At 37.2% G+C, this 18547-nt stretch overlaps 1 protein-coding gene across 1 annotated transcript; it reads right to left on the bottom strand.

Moving 5' to 3' along the window:
- Positions 1–640: 640 nt before the first annotated feature.
- On the bottom strand, positions 641–17781 carry ZNF260 (zinc finger protein 260). The gene is made up of 2 exons (XM_019979129.2): positions 17269–17781; positions 641–6763 (listed from the first exon to the last, which is right to left on the bottom strand). The coding sequence occupies exon 2, from the start codon at positions 6259–6261 to the stop codon at positions 5026–5028; it is 1236 nt and encodes a 411-aa protein (XP_019834688.2). The 5' UTR covers positions 6262–6763; positions 17269–17781; the 3' UTR covers positions 641–5025.
- Positions 17782–18547: the final 766 nt, after the last annotated feature.

Raw genomic sequence — 18547 nt, 5'->3', positions numbered from 1 at the left:
TTTTTTCATTTGAACTAGAACTCTTGTAAATTCAAAAAACATATATAGAAAAAGTAGGTTAACGGTATATAAACAGAAAATCCACAGAAGAGGAAACCAGATGGACAACATTTGGCATTTCCTTGGTTATTTGTGAGGATGAGCTTTTCAAATGTTAGTTGTCCATCTAGTTTCCCCTTCTGTGGCTTCTTCTATTTTTACACTGTTCTGATGGAAGTGGCTTTGTCTTACTGCAATGCAGGAGACCCCAGTTTTATCCCTGGGTCACAAAGATCCCCTGGAGAAGGGATAGGCTACCCACTCCAGTATTGTTGGGCCTCCCCTGTGGCTCAGCTAGTAAATCTGCCTGCAATGTGGGAGACCTGGGTTCAACCCCTGAGTTGGGAAGATCCCCTGGAGAAGGGAAGAGCTATCCACTCCAGCATTCTGACCTGGAGAATTCCTCAGACTGTATAGTCCATGGGGTCAGAAAGAGTGGGACACAACTGAGTGACTTTCACTTCCACTTGTCTTACTGTATCTGGGAGCTTGCAGTTAAACATCTGACAAGGTTACCTCACATTTAACTGGCTAGGGTAGAAATAAGCAGGAAGGGGACTGTCTTAGTTTGGGCCACTATAACAAAACACCATAGACTGAGTGGCTTAAACAGCAATTTATTTCTCACAGTTATAGAGGCTGAGAAGCCCCAATAGCAAGTGCTGGCAGATTTGGAAAAGGTCCATTTCCTGGATTGTAGACAGCTGCTGTCTCACTCGGCTCACATGGCCTTTTCTTGGTATACACACAATGCCACATTCCTTATGAGGGCAGTTACTCCCACAAGAACTGTACCATCCTCTTGACCTCATATAAACATATTTAATTTCCTAAGGCCCTATCTCCAAATACCATCACATTAGGCATTAGGGCTTCAGTACATGAATTCTGGGCTGGGCTGTGGTTCCTTATTTAACTCAACTAACAAAAATCTTTAATGGTATTACGCAGGGATAGGCTTTACTTTATTCTGAATTCTCATGCTGAAGGACGAGAATCGCAATTTGAACCTATGCAAAGGCTTACTATGTTTGGGGACAGGAAGATAGTATCATAAATGTCATTTCTCCCCAAATGTATATACTTAAGGCAATTCTAATTAGAGTATCAAAGCGTTTTTATAATTTGAGACCTACCTTCATTTATAGAGAAAGAAAACGAAGATTAGGCAATAAAACTGGACAACAGCAAGGAGTGGGGGACTTACAGTAACAAAATACAATAAGGCTAATGTTAACATTATCCATTAATGTTAGTATAGGAATAGAAAAGTAAATGAATGAAGCAAGAGACTATAAATAAGTCGGTGTAAATCAAAATATAAGCCAGTTAAAGTAGAATAAAGAAAAGATTATTTGGGTAAAGAATTACATAGCAGAGTTTTAGTTGAATAGGAAAAGTATGGTATCAAAGTAATAAAAGGCCGTTCCCACTGACCCATCCCTGGAAAGATGACTTTAGACTTGTTTTTCTACTAGTTTCCTTGAAGAAAATACTGGAAATCTCTCATTTGTGGCCTGTACCTGGATGGGATGAACTGAACTGGCATGTAGACACTGACTACCTATATAACTAAGGCGTCATAAGTCTTGGGAAACCAAGGTAGTAATTTCCCTGTGCTTAAGTGGTTATCCCTGTTACAAGTGAGTGCACCCCATTTAATGGTGGCACATCATGCAGATGCCCTGCTTGATGAATGTGCTGGATGAGAATGTTGGTCTCCCAGTGCTGAGGTGAACCACACCCATTCTGACCTTGTCTCCTCTGTGCAGTGCTGGGGCAGTGGAAGCTATGCTTGCTTGAGCACTTGCAAGACTTTCTGATGAACATGCTGTAAAGATATTTTCTTGTTAGGACAAAGCTAATAATAAACCTAATGCTAGGTTTATTCTGTTATCTCTCTTCCTCTTTCTGATTGCCAGTTCAAATCTGTGATGGCTTCTGGTGGACATGCAGGTGTCAGAGCTGTTTGACCCTAAACTGACTGCTGGATTATTTTAACAAACTGTGCTTGTACAACTGGCAACCCATCTGGAAGGAAAAAATATGAACCTTCATAAATGACATTAAAAATTCAATTCTAAAAGGGTTAAACATTAATATATTACAAAAAGGAAATAGACAACTTGAAAGAAAACCTAAGAAATAACATATAATGTAAAGATTAAAGTATCTTTACAACTGACCCATACATATCCTAATATCTAATGTGGAAAAAGGTCTTCAAAACTGACAAAAAGATAAATAATCCTATAGGAATATAGGCTAACAATATGAAAGTTTACAAAGAAGCAAATCTAGGAACAGGTGAGGTTTATACTCATCAGACAAACATGAATTTTAGTATAATACCACCTATTGTATAGCTGGAGGAAACTTGTTTTGAAAATAACTGATAGCATCTACTAAAATTTTAAAGTAGCACATATCCTTTGATCTAGCAGTCTCTTGCCTATAATCTATCCCCTGGAAATAAGAATACCTAAAATGTAAGGGCCACTTGTAAGGGTGTTTACTTGTGTTGTCTGTCATGGTAAATAAGTAGTAACAAGCTGAATCAGCAGGGAGAATGGCCGAATAAATACACAGTACACAATATCCTAGAATACCATCAGCATTTGCTTATCTTACTCTACCTGACCATTATAATCATTCTTGTTGCTGGGCCATGGCACTGGCCAACTATATGCACCAAATGGTAATCTAGTTTGGTCTGGAGTTCCTAGTTGCTGTGTGACTTCAAAGATGTACCAGCACAAGGGTGTAATACTTAAGGAATATCAGAGAATGTTTAATGAAAAATGGAAGAAAAGAGGATATTTAGATTTGTAGATACACATATATATTACTTGGATACATTACCTCACAAAGTCAACCAATGGCATTTATAATCTTAAAACCAAATTTCAAAAATGCCAGTAACAAGCAGTGCAGTGCTATAGTTATATTAGCATAGTATTTTTCTGAGTTTAAGAGAAATCAATATATTTGAAAGGAGCCTAAGGTTTAAATGTTACACACTCAACTTTTATCACTATTCAAAAAGAGCATTAACTGTTTCTATATATCAGGTTATTGTGGGAAAGAATAAAAAAATCCTCAAAAAGATTTGCTTTTAATAAGAGAATTCTCTTTAGGTCTGAGATCTCATCAGTTCTATTCTCTCCAAGGAAACAAATTAGAGGTGGGGTGGGAGAGTTGACTGTGTCTGGCAAATTAGAGAAAATAACTAGTTTGAGTTAAAAACTGAAGCTGAAATGCAACAGTTGTTTTACTTGGTGTCATACAAAAAAAAAAAAGTAACATGTTTTCTTCATTTTTAAAATGTCTAATTTCTAATACCGGAACTGGTTATGTGGCTTATTTAAATTTCTGATAAATGTTTCTGAAAAACTAATTATTTCTAACAAGTCTGTGCATGTATTATAAAGTAATATGATCCTTAATGTGCTTCAGTCACCTGTTGCAAAATCATGATCTCAGAGACCACAGAGATTAGTGATATGACATTTGAGAGTAATTTAAATAAATGGATTTAAGTTACCATTAAAATTTTAAATTTTATTTCATATTTTAAAGATATGATTTCAGAAATTTTTTTTTGCAAAGTATCTGCATCTAATTGGAAATGTAAGTCCATTATAACATGTATTCCATGTAGTCTCTCTACTCCTATCCTTTTTTTAATTTTCAGAAGTTTAAAAGAAACAGCATAAATAGAATAAACTCATACATTATTACAATCCAGAATCAACTAATGTTTTCTTATATTTATTTGGAATCTTTTTTAATGAGATAGATATTTAGATACAAAACTGAAGTATTGTTCAACCACCATAATTGGCCCCATTTCCCTTCTACTCTCTTTCTTTCTAGAGACAACCACTTTTGGGAATTGAGTGTGTATCCTTCCAATCCATTCTTCATAGTTTTACATAAAAATGTTTACCCATAACCAAAGCTTTAATACTAGTGTTGGTTAGTGTTGATTTAATTCAAACTCACACAGGTATAGTTACAATATATTCATCACTTCATTTTCACTCTACATGATTTTCAAATCTTTCTGTTAATACATATAGATTTAGTTTGTTAACTGCTAGAGAATATTCTACAGGGTAACTACATCACATTTTATCAACCATTTCCAAAGTGACAGACATTTGTTTCCAATTTTTTGCTATATTAATATAACTCATGCTGCAATGAACATTAAAGATACAGGACTCCCTGGGTACATGTATCAGTTTCTTCACTATATGTATATATACTCAAGAGTGGGTATTCTGGAATGTGTTTTTAAAATTCTTACTATTCAAAGGTTTGAAAAAAAAAATCTACAAAACCCTTTTAAGTTTTGCTCTTTTGAGTTCTACTCTTCAATACTTTTGAGTTTTTTTAATAAATACTTTATAATGTATGACAACAGCAAAGATCTAATTTTTCCACATGAAGAATCAATTACCCTGAGACCATTTTTTTAATTATCCAGATTTTTCTACCAATTTGAGATTACCACCTCTATGAACTGCCAATTCCCCTTAAAAACATGCATGTATTTCTGGATATAGTATCCTGTCACAATCTTTATTTTCTATTACTGTATCAAGAGCAAGTAATTTTGATAGTTATACATGTAGTAAAACATGTAACAACAAAATGACAATTTTGTCTTTGTTTCACATCTTCACACCTTGTATATCTTTGTCTCAATATATCAGGTAGGCCTTCTAGAACCATGTTGATTAGTGTCCATGACTGGATCCTTAATGAGAATGCTCCTAAAAGTCCAGCATGAACATGTTTGTTGTGGGGGTATTGGTTTTCATGATAGTATAATACTTATTAAATTCTCAGTGTATTTCATTTTGAGTTGTTGCTGTAGGTTTTTCCATATTGATGTTTACTATAAAATGATTTTTCTGATATACTGTTTAGTATGATTTCTATTGAAGGTTTTCCTAAATTTAAGACATTCATAGAGCTTTAATGAGTATGAATTCTCTGGTGTCTAATATGATGTGACTTCTGGCTAAAAGCTTTCCCACATTCATTACACTGATAAGGTTTTTCTCCAGTATGGATTCTCATATGCAGAGCAAGAGTTGAGAACTGAGAGAAGGCTTTCCCACATTCATTGCAACCATAGGGCTTCTCACCTGTATGGCTTCTCATATGCACAGTAAGAGATGAGCTTTGACAGAAAGCTTTCCCACATATTTTACATTCATAAGGCTTATCACCTGTATGAATTCTCACATGTACAATAAGTGATGTGATTCGGGAGAAGGCTTTTCCACATTTATTACATTCATAGGGTTTCTCTCCTGTATGAATATTGTGATGTTTAATGAGGTACTGCTTCTGCCTAAAGATTGTTCCACATTCATTACACTTATAGGGTTTCTCTCCAATATGAATTTTCTCATGCTCAGTGAGGTTTGATTTGCCACTGAAAGCTTTTCCACATTCCTTACATATATAAGGTTTCTCTCCTGTATGACTTCTCTGGTGTCTAATGAGGCTTGACTTCTGAATGAAAGCTTTCCCACACCCTTTACATTCATAAGGTTTCTCTCCAGTATGAATTCTTTGATGGATAATGAGGTTTTCTTTCTGGCTAAAGGCTTTTCCACACTCATTACATTTAAAGGGTTTCTTTCCACTATGGATATTCTGATGTTTGACGAGGTATTGCTTCTGACTGAAGGCTCTTCCACATTGGTTACATTCAAAGGGTTTCTCTCCTGTATGAATTTTCTCATGCTCAGAGAGATATGATTTGCCACTGAAGGCTTTGCCACATTCCTTACATGCATAGGGTTTGTTTCCAGTATTTCTCTGTTGCTTAATAAGGCTTGACATCTGAATAGAAGCTTTCCCACATTCATAAGGTTTCTCTCCAGTATGATGTTTTTGATGAGTAAGCAAGTTTCCTTTCTGGCTAAAGGCTTTCCCACATTTATTACATTGATATGATTTCTTTCCTGTATGACTTCTCAAATGTAGAGTAAGGGATGAGACTCGAGAGAACACTTTACCACATTCAGTACATTCATGTGATTTCTCTGCAGTATGCATTTTCTTATGCTCTGTGAGGTTTTGCTTCAGACTAAATGTTTTTCCACATTCATTACATTCATATAGTTTCTCTTCAGTATGAATTTGATCACACTGAAGGAGATCTGATTCAGGCCGAAGGCTTTCTAACATTCTTATCATGCAGAGGTATTTTCTCCAACAAGAATTCCTTAGTATCTCTTGACATGTGACATGGATGAAAGCTTTCCCACGTTCAATATATGCAGATGGTTTCTCTCCAATAATTCTCAGATATCTAACAAAGTTGAATTTATGATGAAAGACTTTTCACACTGGTTATCCTGAGGTCAGATGATTATAAATTGGGATGAAATGTAGCATCCTCATTATATTCGTAATGGTTCTTTCTTAGATAGCTTCTCTCATGTTTAAGTGCAAGTTATGTCCAAATTTTTAAACTGAGTCCCATACATAGAGTAATAGTCTTAAAGAATCAATGTCTGTGCTCAGAGGAAATACTTCTCTGAGTTTTTCTTTAGCTGTATTTTATGAAGTTGTCTGAGTTTTTTAGTTGTATTTTCTGAGTTTTTCTTTAGCTGTATTTTCACAAAGAAGGATGCAACTTAACTCAAAGGTCTTTCCTGTTGTATCTTTATTTATTTATAAATTTCCCAGGCCTTTTCTGAAAGGGAGTACAAAAAAAACATCATTGAAAAGAGTAACTAACTGTAAACTATTTAATGCCTGGCATGTAGTGAACATCTAATAAGGCATCTATCATCATCATCATCAGTATCACACTTGTGAACTTCTCCACTATTTTTAATAAAATTTCAGAAATGTGCAATTTAGGGACTTCTTTTGTGGTCCAGTTGTTAACAGTCCACCCTGCCAATGGACATGGGTTTGATACCTGGAGCAACTAAGCCCACAAGCCACAACTACGGAGCCCACATGCTGCTACTACTGAAGCCCAAGAGCCTAAAGTCCATGCTCCGCAGCAGGAGAGGCCACTGCAGTAAAAGGCCTACTCATTGCAATGAAGAGTGTCACCCACTCACTGCAACTAGAGAAAGCCCCAGTGCAGCCAAAAGAATAAAAAACAGTGCAATTTAAAAATAGACTTTTAATTTCAAACCTAACCTAACAGTATAAAAGAAAGCTCAAATACAAATGACAACCATGGGTGCATTAGCTTAAACTGGTTTTAAATGAAACAATGTATACTTTATAAATCAGTAAAATAAGGGAAAACATAAAGAACAGGTGACAGGATGAAAGACGAAACATAACACTGCAAAGTGTAGGATGAAGGGATAAAAAATGAATAGGAGTATTATTAAATTAAAGGGATGTGTGGTTAAATAAGATATTTCTACATCTTCTTGAAGCTCCATTAAAATGACAATAAGGAGATGAAGGGCATTACTCATAAAAACTGAAAGGCTGAGGAAACAACAATGGATGAAAGCATTAGGAAATTTTGAAAGGAAACCGAATAAAGGACTAAATTAACCACAAAACTTAAATAAAATGCTAGTAGATAAGGATGCCACTTAGATGCAAGGTAATTTGTGACACAGCCGTTGACGAAAAGGCTGTATAACTTTATGGACAGATTGGTTAAGAATTGAAAGTGGCTTATAAAATTATTATATAAGGAGGAGCTGATGCACCCAACTCTCCTAACTGGAAGAAATAGGAATTTATTATCCAGAAAAGTGTAACTGAGAAACTCCAAATTTAGTTTTGACACAGAAAGTAGATGAGAATGCCATACTGAAAGAGGGTGATAAGTAGAAGTTTATATATAGTATAGAATCCCAACTTCTTTCTACTGCTAGACTACAGGAATGCTGGTAGTTGCCAGGTGTCAGATATGGAAGGGTTCTTGTCTGAAAAAATGAGAAAATCATGAGAAGCCCGATAGATCCTGACATCTGGAGTCATAGAAAATAAATACTTGTATATCCAACTGAATGTGTACAGTGAAGCTCACCATTTTAACAGACCTACTCATGGACACTGATTATAATCATCACAGAAAATATGAAAAATGAATGCAGGAAATTTTCTGAGCCCCATCTTCTTATTAGCATGTTGATAATGATTAAAATTTACTGCATTTAAAATAGGTAAAACAGCTATATGAAATGAAATGGCAATTGCAGAATAAGCTGCAATTCAGAATAAACACCAAGAGACACAGTCAAATGAGTTTAAAGTGGCTGTCTACATGAAGCAAGAACAGTGGGTAAGGAAGAATGGAGTAAGCATAGTTATAACCCTATTTGACTTCTAAAAGCTCCAATTTCTTATACCTACAGAGATTTCCTTGAAGACTTGGGCCTTTTAACTTGAATCAATCTATAAATAATTATATAGTAACTATAGACAGTGCTTTTTTACCTTACAACTGAGTTTCACATGGGCTAAACAGCAAAGTACATATACATTTAATGGGAAAAGGGAAAAAAAGAAAATATGCCAGAAAATAGCCACCTTTGCTTCCAAATCTGATTTTGATTTCCATTTTGATTACTGATACTATCACTTCTGGATACTGAAAGTGTCATTGCCATCAAATTTCAGTTTTCATTTATTTTTCTTCTTTCATTATGCCTGATACTCTGGCACCCAAGCTCTTTTTTGTCAAGGACTCTTTTCTTGGCCTCTCTAAGTCCTTTCTTTTATAACTATTTTCCACCCACTCTCTGGAAACCTTTGACATTATTCTGAACTATCCATCTCAAACTTTTATCCTCATTTTCATATAAATCATTTTAAGAACTGACTAATAATATGCTGCCTCTCTTACCAATGCTGTAATTTCCATAATTAGAAAAAAATAACCTCAACACTCACTGCATATCATAAGCAAAAATTCACTCAAAATGAATTACAGACCACAGCATGAGCATTAAAAATATTAATAAGGAATATAAAAGAAAAAATGGTAGACTTTATCAAAACTAAAAACTAATTAATGCCCTTTAAAAACACAGTTAAGAAAACAAAAACAAAAGCCATAGACTGGGAGGAACTAATAAAGGGCTTCTCTCCAAAATATATAGAACCGCTGAAACTCAATAATAAAAAGATAAAAACTATTTATTTTTTAAAATGGGAGAAAAACTAGAATAGTCTTAAAACATGAATGGCTAGAGAATCCCATGGACAGAGGAGCCTGGCAGGCTGTACTCCATAGGGTCACATAGAGTCAGAAATGACTGAAGCAACTCAGCATGCACCCTCGAATTTACAATGTAGTGAATTTATATTTCAATGTAGTGAAAACACAAACCTAAGAGAGTATATGTTAATACATAAGATCCAGGTTACTTTGTATCTGAGATGGGAGATACAAGGATTAGAGAGATTGGGCTAGAAGTAAGAGACAGTTCAATAAAAATGAAGTTCAAGATTGAACAGTGGATAAGATTTTGATAAATGGATCAATGCACAATCAAAGGCAAAGATGCCAAGAATTTCATACACACGACAGGGGCGATAAGAAGGGTACAACTCTTACTATTTAAAGCTGGAATAATAATCACAACTTGATGAAGGGAAGAGGGAGGCTGAAAATATATACATTGTAAAGTGTATAAAATATATATATCACTCCTGGTGATAGTAAATAGATATCGTCTAAAATCAAGAAAAAATAAATAAAATCGAGGATGAAGACTAAGAAAATTATGAATATAAAGGCAAACACGAGAAAGAAAAAAAATAAACTTCCCAAATGTTCAGGAAGATATATATTCACAACAAATAAAGATCCTACAGCAAAAGATAAAAGAGGAGGCAGAATTTAAAACAGTAGGGAATTACCCAGCGGTCCAGTGGTTAGGACTCTGTGCTTTCACTACTGAGGGCACGGGTTCAATTCCTTGTCAGGGAACCAAGATCCCACAAGCCATGACGTGTGGCAAAAAAAACAAAAAAGAACTTAAAATAGTACAGAAAGTTAAATCAGAATCAATACCAACCATACTGTTCCTGTCAACAAATGCAAATAGAATAATAATAACTATTAAAAGAACTATGATAGGCTCATATAGGAAATTCTCAGGCCTCAAGCCAGACCTCCTGAATCTAAAAAAGCTGTGGGTAGGGCCCAGCAGTCTGTATTTAACAAGCCCTTCAGGTGATTTTTTTTTTTTTTAAGATTTATTATATACTTATTTATTTTATTCTTTGGCTGAGCTGAGTTTTGATCGCTTTGCCCAGGCTTTCTCTGGTTGGGCTAAGTGGGGGCTACTCTCTAGTTGCAGTGCATGAGCTTCTCATTGTGCTGGTTTCTCTTGTTGCAGAGCACAGGCTCTAGGCTTACAGGCTCAGTAGTTGTGGCTCACAGGCTTAGTTGCTCTGTGGCATGTGGGATCTTCCGGGAGCAGGGACTGAACCCATGTCCCCTGCATTGGCAGGCAGATTCTTAACCACTGGACCACCAGGGAAGCCTTCTCCAGGTGATTTTGATGCATGCTAAAGTTTAACAACTGATATAGCTGCTGCTGCTGCTAAGTCGCTTCAGTCGTGTCCAACTCTGCGACCCCATAGACGGCAGCCCACCAGGCCCCTCCCATGGGATTTTCCAGGCAAGAGTACTGGAGTGGGTTGCCATTGCCTTCTCCAACTGATACAGCAAATCCCCCCTAAACTGTATATAAGATATGCTTCTAAAATAATATATCAGAAATGCTGAAAATAAAGACTAAAAATAATCATGAATATATAAACTATAGAAATCCAAGATACAAAAACATTAGCAACTGAGAAGACTACCTCTCTCAACCTAGGAGATCAAATCCATGAAATATATGAATATATATGAAATGGAAACATGAAATAAAAATATGTACTAATTTATAATATAGAATTAACTAGTTTATTCTGTATTTTGAAAATACTGAAACATCTTTTAAAATGCTCAGAGGACATTCTCAAAATAAGTCCACATAGTAGGCCTATAAAACTTCAAATATTCCACAAAGTAGAAAAGGACAGATAAAATACCCTAAAAAAAAAGTCATAAACAAAATGAAAAATTTTCACTTGTAAATTTCAAAATCTACTGGCTTGAACAAACTATTTGGTCAAAGAGGAAATTAAAATATATCACATAATATTCAGAGTATTATTCAGAACACAATGTATATCAGAACCCACTTGAAAAAAATGCTTGGAGAGTTTTAACATAAATGGTTACATCATTTTAAAAAGAAATAATAATAATATTCAAACTAAGGAATTACAATAAGGAAAAGTAAACAAAAATTAGAAAAGATAGAGAAATTGATTATTACAAACAAAACTACAAGTAATAATAGATTCATGAGTAAGAAGAAAAGCAAAATTAAAAAAATTTAAAAAATGATTATTTGAAAACAAGAATTATGGAGACTATTTTGTTCAATTCTATGCAAATAAACTTGTAAACCTAGCAAATATAACCTCTGAGAACTTAGACCAGAAAAGAAAATTTAAACAGAAAAGTAAACAGAAAAAAATAGAGGTGATCATTCTCTCATTTTATCACCCCAAAGTCCGAGGTATGTGTGGTTTAAGGTGTGAATTTTACTAAACTTTTAACAAAGTACAATAATATTTGCAGAAGTATGATGTACAACAGATTAGAACTAAGTTCTATATAACTAGTAAGTCAAAAGAAAATACAGAAATTACATTCTCTTGGTAATTAAAGCCCCCCTTGTATTTTTACAGGGATTATATCAACAGCCTTCACAGATACTTAACCAGAACTGAATTTTTTATACTGTAAAATGACAGTCCTGAACTGAACTAGGCAACATTATCTGAATACCAGGCAAACTGGTCCTTTCAACAGCATTTATCTTGTCCTTTAAAAAGTGTTTTAAAATATAAATCAAAATGCTCTAATACCAAGTGTACTAACTTTGTGCTATAATGCCTAAGCTGAGTAGTTGCAACAGAGATCCTATGGATTACAAAGCCTAAAAAACTTTCTATCTGGCCTTTTACAAAAAAATTTATTGATGCTCTTCTACCCTAGAGTGGTGATTCCTCTCTCCTCTACCAGGCTGGAACCAGGATACATTGTTAATCCAGCTTTAACCACAAGTAAAAGATAAAGAGAGAACCTGGAAGAAGTCTGGATCTTAAAGTACCACAAAGACCAAAGGTACCATGCAGATTTTGACTACTCATCACATAAAGAAATAAGCCAATAAATCAATTCTTACATTCCTTAAACCAGCACATTCGGGTGTTTATTATAGTCACTTAGCTTTAAACTCCCAAATATGCTGGTTTACCATTTAGCTTTGGTTTACCACTTAGTTTTACTATATAGGGGCTTCCCTGTTAGCTCAGTTGGTAAAGAATCTGCCTGCAATGCAGGAGACCCTGGTTTGATTCCTGGGTCAAGGAAGATCCACTGGAGAAGGAATAGGCTACCCACTCCAGTATTCTTGAGTTTCCCTTATGGCTCAGCTGGTAAAGAATCCGCCTGCCATGTGGGAGACCTGGGTTCAATCCCTGGGTTGGGAAGATCCCCTGGAGAAGGGAAAGGCTACCCACTCCAGTATTCTGGGCTGGAGTTGGGATCACAAAACGTTGGACATGACTGAGTGACTTTCACTTAGCTTTATTACCATGATTGATTAACACTTTTTAGTCCTGTTTCACTCCCTTACATATCATGCATCTGAAGATACCAATTCAGGCATTGAAAGTATTTTCAGATCATAAGAAAATGAATGGACAAGAAAATGACTTTTTACAAAAACACATAGTAGGGTAGAGTTTGCCAACTTCTGCTTTTAACAGGTCACCATTTAAAAAGAATACACTGGGTTTCCCTGGTGGCTCAATGACAAAGAATCCGCCCGCCAATGCAGAAGACACAGCTTCAGTCCCTGGTCCAGGAAGATTCCACATGCCGCAGAGCAACTAATCCTATGTGCCACAGCTACTGAGCCAACGTGTCCCAATTACTGAAGCCCATGTGCCTAGAACCTGTGCTCCACAAGAGAAGCTACTGCAATGAGAAGCCCTCACAACACAACGAAGAGTAGCTCCCGCTCACCATAACTAGAGAAAAGCCCACATAGCAATGAAGACCCAGTACAACCAAAAACAAACAAAAATACACTGAGTTTGCCTGACATTTGAACATTTTGTTATATGTTAACACTTTCCTACACAGCAACCACAGTAATCTTGTCACAGGCAAATCATGTCATGTTCTCTCTGGAAAGTCTCCCTGTATAATCATAAAAATATTTAGAAGCATAAAATGTTTATTGTGGCTGCTTCTGAGGAGCAGAAATAGAGAACTGAGAGCCAGGAATAGGAGATATACCTATTGTTTTAATGTCTATCATGTATATGTATTAGATTTTAAAAATAACAGTACAATACAGCACCAATTTTCAGGCCTGCATTATTGTTAAAAAGCAGAAGGTAGACAATATCTGGAGATACACTAATGTATAGTATACAGTATAGATATACTCTATAGTATAGTATACAGATATAGTATATATACAGATAGTATAGATATACTATATAGATATACTTGTATATCTGTGTATATAGTATATAGTATATAGATATATACTTGTATATCTGTATACTATAGATTTACAAAATATACTATGATATCTGGAAGTAAGACAATAAAAAAAACAAGGATAAAAGGGTAAAATTCAACTATGAGGTATATTACAAAAGAAGGAGAGAGAAATATGATAGTAAAATTTTAAAGAAAATAATCTACATTTGTAGATTTGAAAGATTACAGATCTCTAATCTTTGGCAAGGACTGAATGCTGAAGGAAAGGAGTGTAGACATATAGGGAGAAGTGAAAACTGGAGAATGTTGGTGAGAGGAAGAAGCATGAAATTTAGACTACAGAAGTTATAAAATTGAGGCTGCAAATAAGGTAGAGAGGCTGGCATCCAGAATCAAGGTTAGAGAGAGAACTAGTCCTCCAGAATCTGAGAAAAGAAGAGCATCAAACCAGGAAGAGAAGTTAGAAATGGTACCTAGGTTATCTAAAGGATGTCTAGCAATTTTCACTCCAAAAGACAAGAGCTGATAAGAAAATTTCAAAACATTTCAGATGTTGCAAACTCACTGCTGCTGCTGCTAAGTCACTTCAGTCGTGTCCGACTCTGTGTGACCTCACAGACGGCAGGCCACCAGGCTCCTCCGTCCCTGGGATTCTCCAGGCAAGAACACTGGAGTGGGTTGCCATTTCCTTCTCCAATGCATGAAAGGGAAAAGGGAAAGTGACACGACTCTTAGCGACTCCATGGCCTGCAGCCTACTAGACTCCTCTGTCCATGGGATTTTCCAGGTAAGAGTACTGGAGTGGGGTGCCAGTGGAGAAGGCAAACTCACTGAGCCACAGTAATGAGCCTTTACTCCATTCATACCTGCTGGGTTCTCTCTTACCCGGAGAATACCTACTTTATATTTCTTTCTCTATCATCAGTTCCTCTTCTTGTTTGAACTGGTTACTTTAAAATTTGAAATAATGACATAGGACTTGGATGAAGGTTAAAGCAGCATCTCAGAATTCAGGTTGAGTCCTTAGGACCCTCAGTGGAGTTGAAGGATAAGGAAAGTAAAGCTCCTGGGGATAGACAAAGAAGCTGACTTGTGAAAAAGAACAAAGGAATGATGATTCTTTGGCTTAGAAGCCAGAGCACACACATACGCATACGTGTGAGCACATGGAAAAAGAGTATTTGTAATTTGCATCTCAGGTCAAACTCATTTTGTCATTTAAAGGCTCCACACATTTCAAAAAATGGGAAACAGAAGGTATCTTATTTTTCAGAATTTAGGTTATACAGAGAAACTATCAGTGAGTTGCTAGAGTTCTCTAGAATCACAACCTGCATGAGTACCTTTGAGCAGGTGTCACTTACAAGTGACACCTTGTTCCTGATTGAACAGTCACAGTTTTGAATATCATTTTCCCCCATAACAACACATTTCTCATAAATGTGAAGTCACCAACCTTAAGTGATATGGATAAAATGTAAAGGAAGTGACTCTGAAATTATTCGTGGCTCAGAGTTCTTAAAATTTTTAGAAGCCTAATATTTTATCCAGGTTATATTACGCTAAGAGAAATTAAGTGTCCTATAATTAAATGGTCATTCAATTCATTGGTTCAGCAAATGTATTTCTCATTTATTATTTGTATTGAAAAGACCATAAAAAAATAAAATAAAAAAATAAAAAAGAAAAGACCATAGTCTTCAATTTGTAATGGGGTGTGACAGATAAAAGGGTCAAACTTGCTCAGAAGCTCTTCCCTTACTCCAACATAGGATGCTTAGTCTGGCTGGATAGTGCCATGAATTGATGAAAACACAGATGGCAGAAAGGATGGAGGCAACACACAGGAAGGAAGAGGTAAGTATGACATTATGGACATGAAGAGTTTGAAGTTCCTATGCAACCTCCAGATGGCATTATCCATTAGACAGTTGGAGAAGCTCAGGACAAGCCTCAAATAGGAATGGTCATTTCATTAGTCCTGTGTCACAGCTGAAGCCATAGTGGAATTTGGTTGCTCCTAAGAGTTCTTAGAAGTGAAAAAGATCAAAGTCAGAAACTCAGGAACACTAATATTTGAGGGACAAACATCACTCACTAATGGAGATTTTTTGCAGGGAGAAGGGACCTTGTTCCTTGGTTTTCACTGGAATTGTAAAAATGAGAGAAGTATTATGGAAGCCAAGGAAACATCAAGAATGAGTCAGTGATAAACACCTGAAAAGGAATGGAGTGAACAGAGAAATCTAATTACTCCATCCCAGGTAAAAATGGAAATGTGCAAAACAGGCAAGCAAAAATGTGATTTTTATTCCTGCCCTAGTTGCTACATCCCCTCACAACCATTTTTATTTTCTGTGTAAACTTTAAAAGTTTCTTCATACAACTACAAATATACACTCCTACCCCCACTTACTAAAAAAAAAAAAAAAAAAAGGTAGTATGTTATACCAAACATACACTTTACTTTCTTCATATAACAAAATACATCACACTTTTTAAATCTATCTAACATATGGTATATACTTCTGCTTGCTCAAGTCTTTTTTTGGGTCTTTCATTAACATTTAAAAATATCTTCATAAAGCTTTTATACTTTTACTGTTTATCCCTAGGTGTTTTATCAGATTTGTTGCTATTGTAAAGAAAGTAGTCTTCTTTTTAACTATTACTGATTATTTTCTGTATGTATCAAAAATATTATTTCTATATATGAACTTTTGTACTGTGGTACGTTCTCATTTTATTGAAAAATGCGTTGTGTGATTAAAATACTGGAAGAAATTCTTTTTACAGATAAAAGAAAAATTTGTTTCACCACATTTACAAAGGTCATTTGGTTTTGGGGAAAACCTGGTAAAATTAGGAGTCAGATTGCCATGCTCACGGACAAATCAGGGAGTCTTAAATTGATTTTCTGACTTGTGCGTCCAAGACCGGACAACTTGCTTCCCAATTCTGCGCTATGAGCACCAGTGGAAACTACCTCTTAAAGTTGTTCCTTAGCCCAGGACTTCTCAAAGCAGCCTCACCGGAAGTCCTCCAAAGAATTAAGGAAAGTCAGTACCTCTGGGGAGTCTAGATATCCAATAACAAGTTTCCCGGAAATCCTTCCTCTTTAAAAAAAAATGCTGATTTTGTTTTCTACTCCACAATGGGTCTGCTTTTATACAAAAATCACTTATCGCTCAACTGCTTAGCCTTTTCCCATTCTCATCTTTCACAGAAACGGATGTTGCAGAGAAATGCACCCTCTTATCATTATTTTAAAAACTAGAAAAGTGAGGTTTAAATGGTACTATCCCAGTAAGTTCCCAACGCCACCCACTCTCACGAAGTTGGAACCACACAGGTTGCAACTCTGCAACCCTCTCACTCTCCCTCACACCCTAAGTCACCCACCGACGAACCCGCCCCCGTTGCCTTCTGTACCCCTGCCCCCATCCACAGACGCTTTGAACACTGCTGCACGCCACAGGAGGCGATTCCTCTCCTTCAGTTTCCCCAGCCCGGTCCTAGGCTCCGCGAAATCTCCCCTACAACCTAGCCGACCGGACTCTAAGCCCAGAAACCTAGGTCCAGCAACCCAGATGTACGCTTCGCAGAACCAAAACCAAACTCACCAGCAGACAAAGACGACGATGGCGAGCCAGACAGCCTGCGCCTGCGCACTGCCGGCTGGTTAGCATTCCCAGAGGTCTCCTGGGCTCCACCGAGCCCGGGCTCAATACCGGGCGGAATCGGTCGATATTGGTCGGGCGTCCACTTTTCTGATTGTGGACTACATTTCCCAGAAGTTTCGGTGGTTCGAGTCAGCTTTCGCGCCTTGTCAACTCCACCCGAGCTTGTGGGACTATCTCCCTGATTGGGGGAGGAGTGTACGTAGCCCGAGACTCATGACTTAGGTAATACTCTACCTGTGCCAGCTACCTCTGGGAGAAGGCAGTGGTAATAAGCTCAGTTCAAGCTCACCCCTAGTTAGGGGTGACTCCAACTAGGAACCGCGGTGCAAGGCAGCGCCAGAAAATTCCAGGGCACGGTCTGAGGCTAGGGGGTGGGGAGAAGCGGTGAGGAGCGGAGTGATTGTGGGGATCTCCGGTTAGGATCCAGCCCGAGGCCATCTTGTCCCTCGCGAATGCGGTGCTGAACTACCTTTCCCAGAGGTCGCCGCGTTCTCAGGCCGGCGGCTCTGCGCGGAGCGGTAACGGGAGCTGGGTGTTAGTCACTGAGCTGTTCCTGACGACTGACGCCTTGCAAGGGAGATTGGAGGTGAAACATCCAGAGGTCTGGGCGGGGATGGAGACTGAGTATTGTCTGTTCAGGCTGAACGGGCGAGGTTGGAGAGGGAAGTGTCGGTTATTATGTATGACAGTATGTCCTTGTGATGGGTGTGTTCTTATGACAGTGTGTGGTACCGTGTGTGTAGCTTTATGCGGGTGAGTCTGCGAGGTATGATTGTTAATGTGCGATCGTGTGTCATACTGTGTGCTAGTGTGGGTTATCCTGTGACTCTGTGCCCCTGTGATGGGTGTGTGGATTGTTTCTGTGTGACCGTATATATTTCTGTTTGTGTGCATGCATAGGGAGCTTTGTTATTGTACTTCTGTGACTGCGCGCTGGTGGGGATTGTGGCTGTGCAGCACTGTGTGCGGAAGGGAAGGGGAGTCTGTGACTGAGACTGTTACACCTTTGTGTCTTCTGATTGGTGAATCTGGAGAGACTGTCGGTGACCGTCTCATATAGTCATGTATGAGACACAGGATAGCTCTGCGCTTTGCCAGTTAAGAGCCTGACTCTTCTGTATGGCTTTATAGTTGAAATGGAAGCCTGGGATCTCCTCTGAGAAGCCCTGGTCAGGGAGGGGGAAGTGAGCTAGATATCCTTGTCATTTGGACCTTAGGA

Source organism: Bos indicus, chromosome 18 (assembly GCF_029378745.1).
Source record: "Bos indicus isolate NIAB-ARS_2022 breed Sahiwal x Tharparkar chromosome 18, NIAB-ARS_B.indTharparkar_mat_pri_1.0, whole genome shotgun sequence".
NCBI classification, from domain to species: Eukaryota; Metazoa; Chordata; class Mammalia; order Artiodactyla; family Bovidae; genus Bos; species Bos indicus.
The sequence above is the reverse complement of the archived record's forward strand: the minus strand, read 5'-3'. Positions and strand labels throughout refer to the sequence as shown.

Excerpts from the sequence above, each read along its gene's own strand:
- ZNF260 (XM_019979129.2), bottom strand. The coding sequence starts at position 6,261 with ATGATAAGAATGTTAGAAAGCCTTCGGCCTGAATCAGATCTCCTTCAG.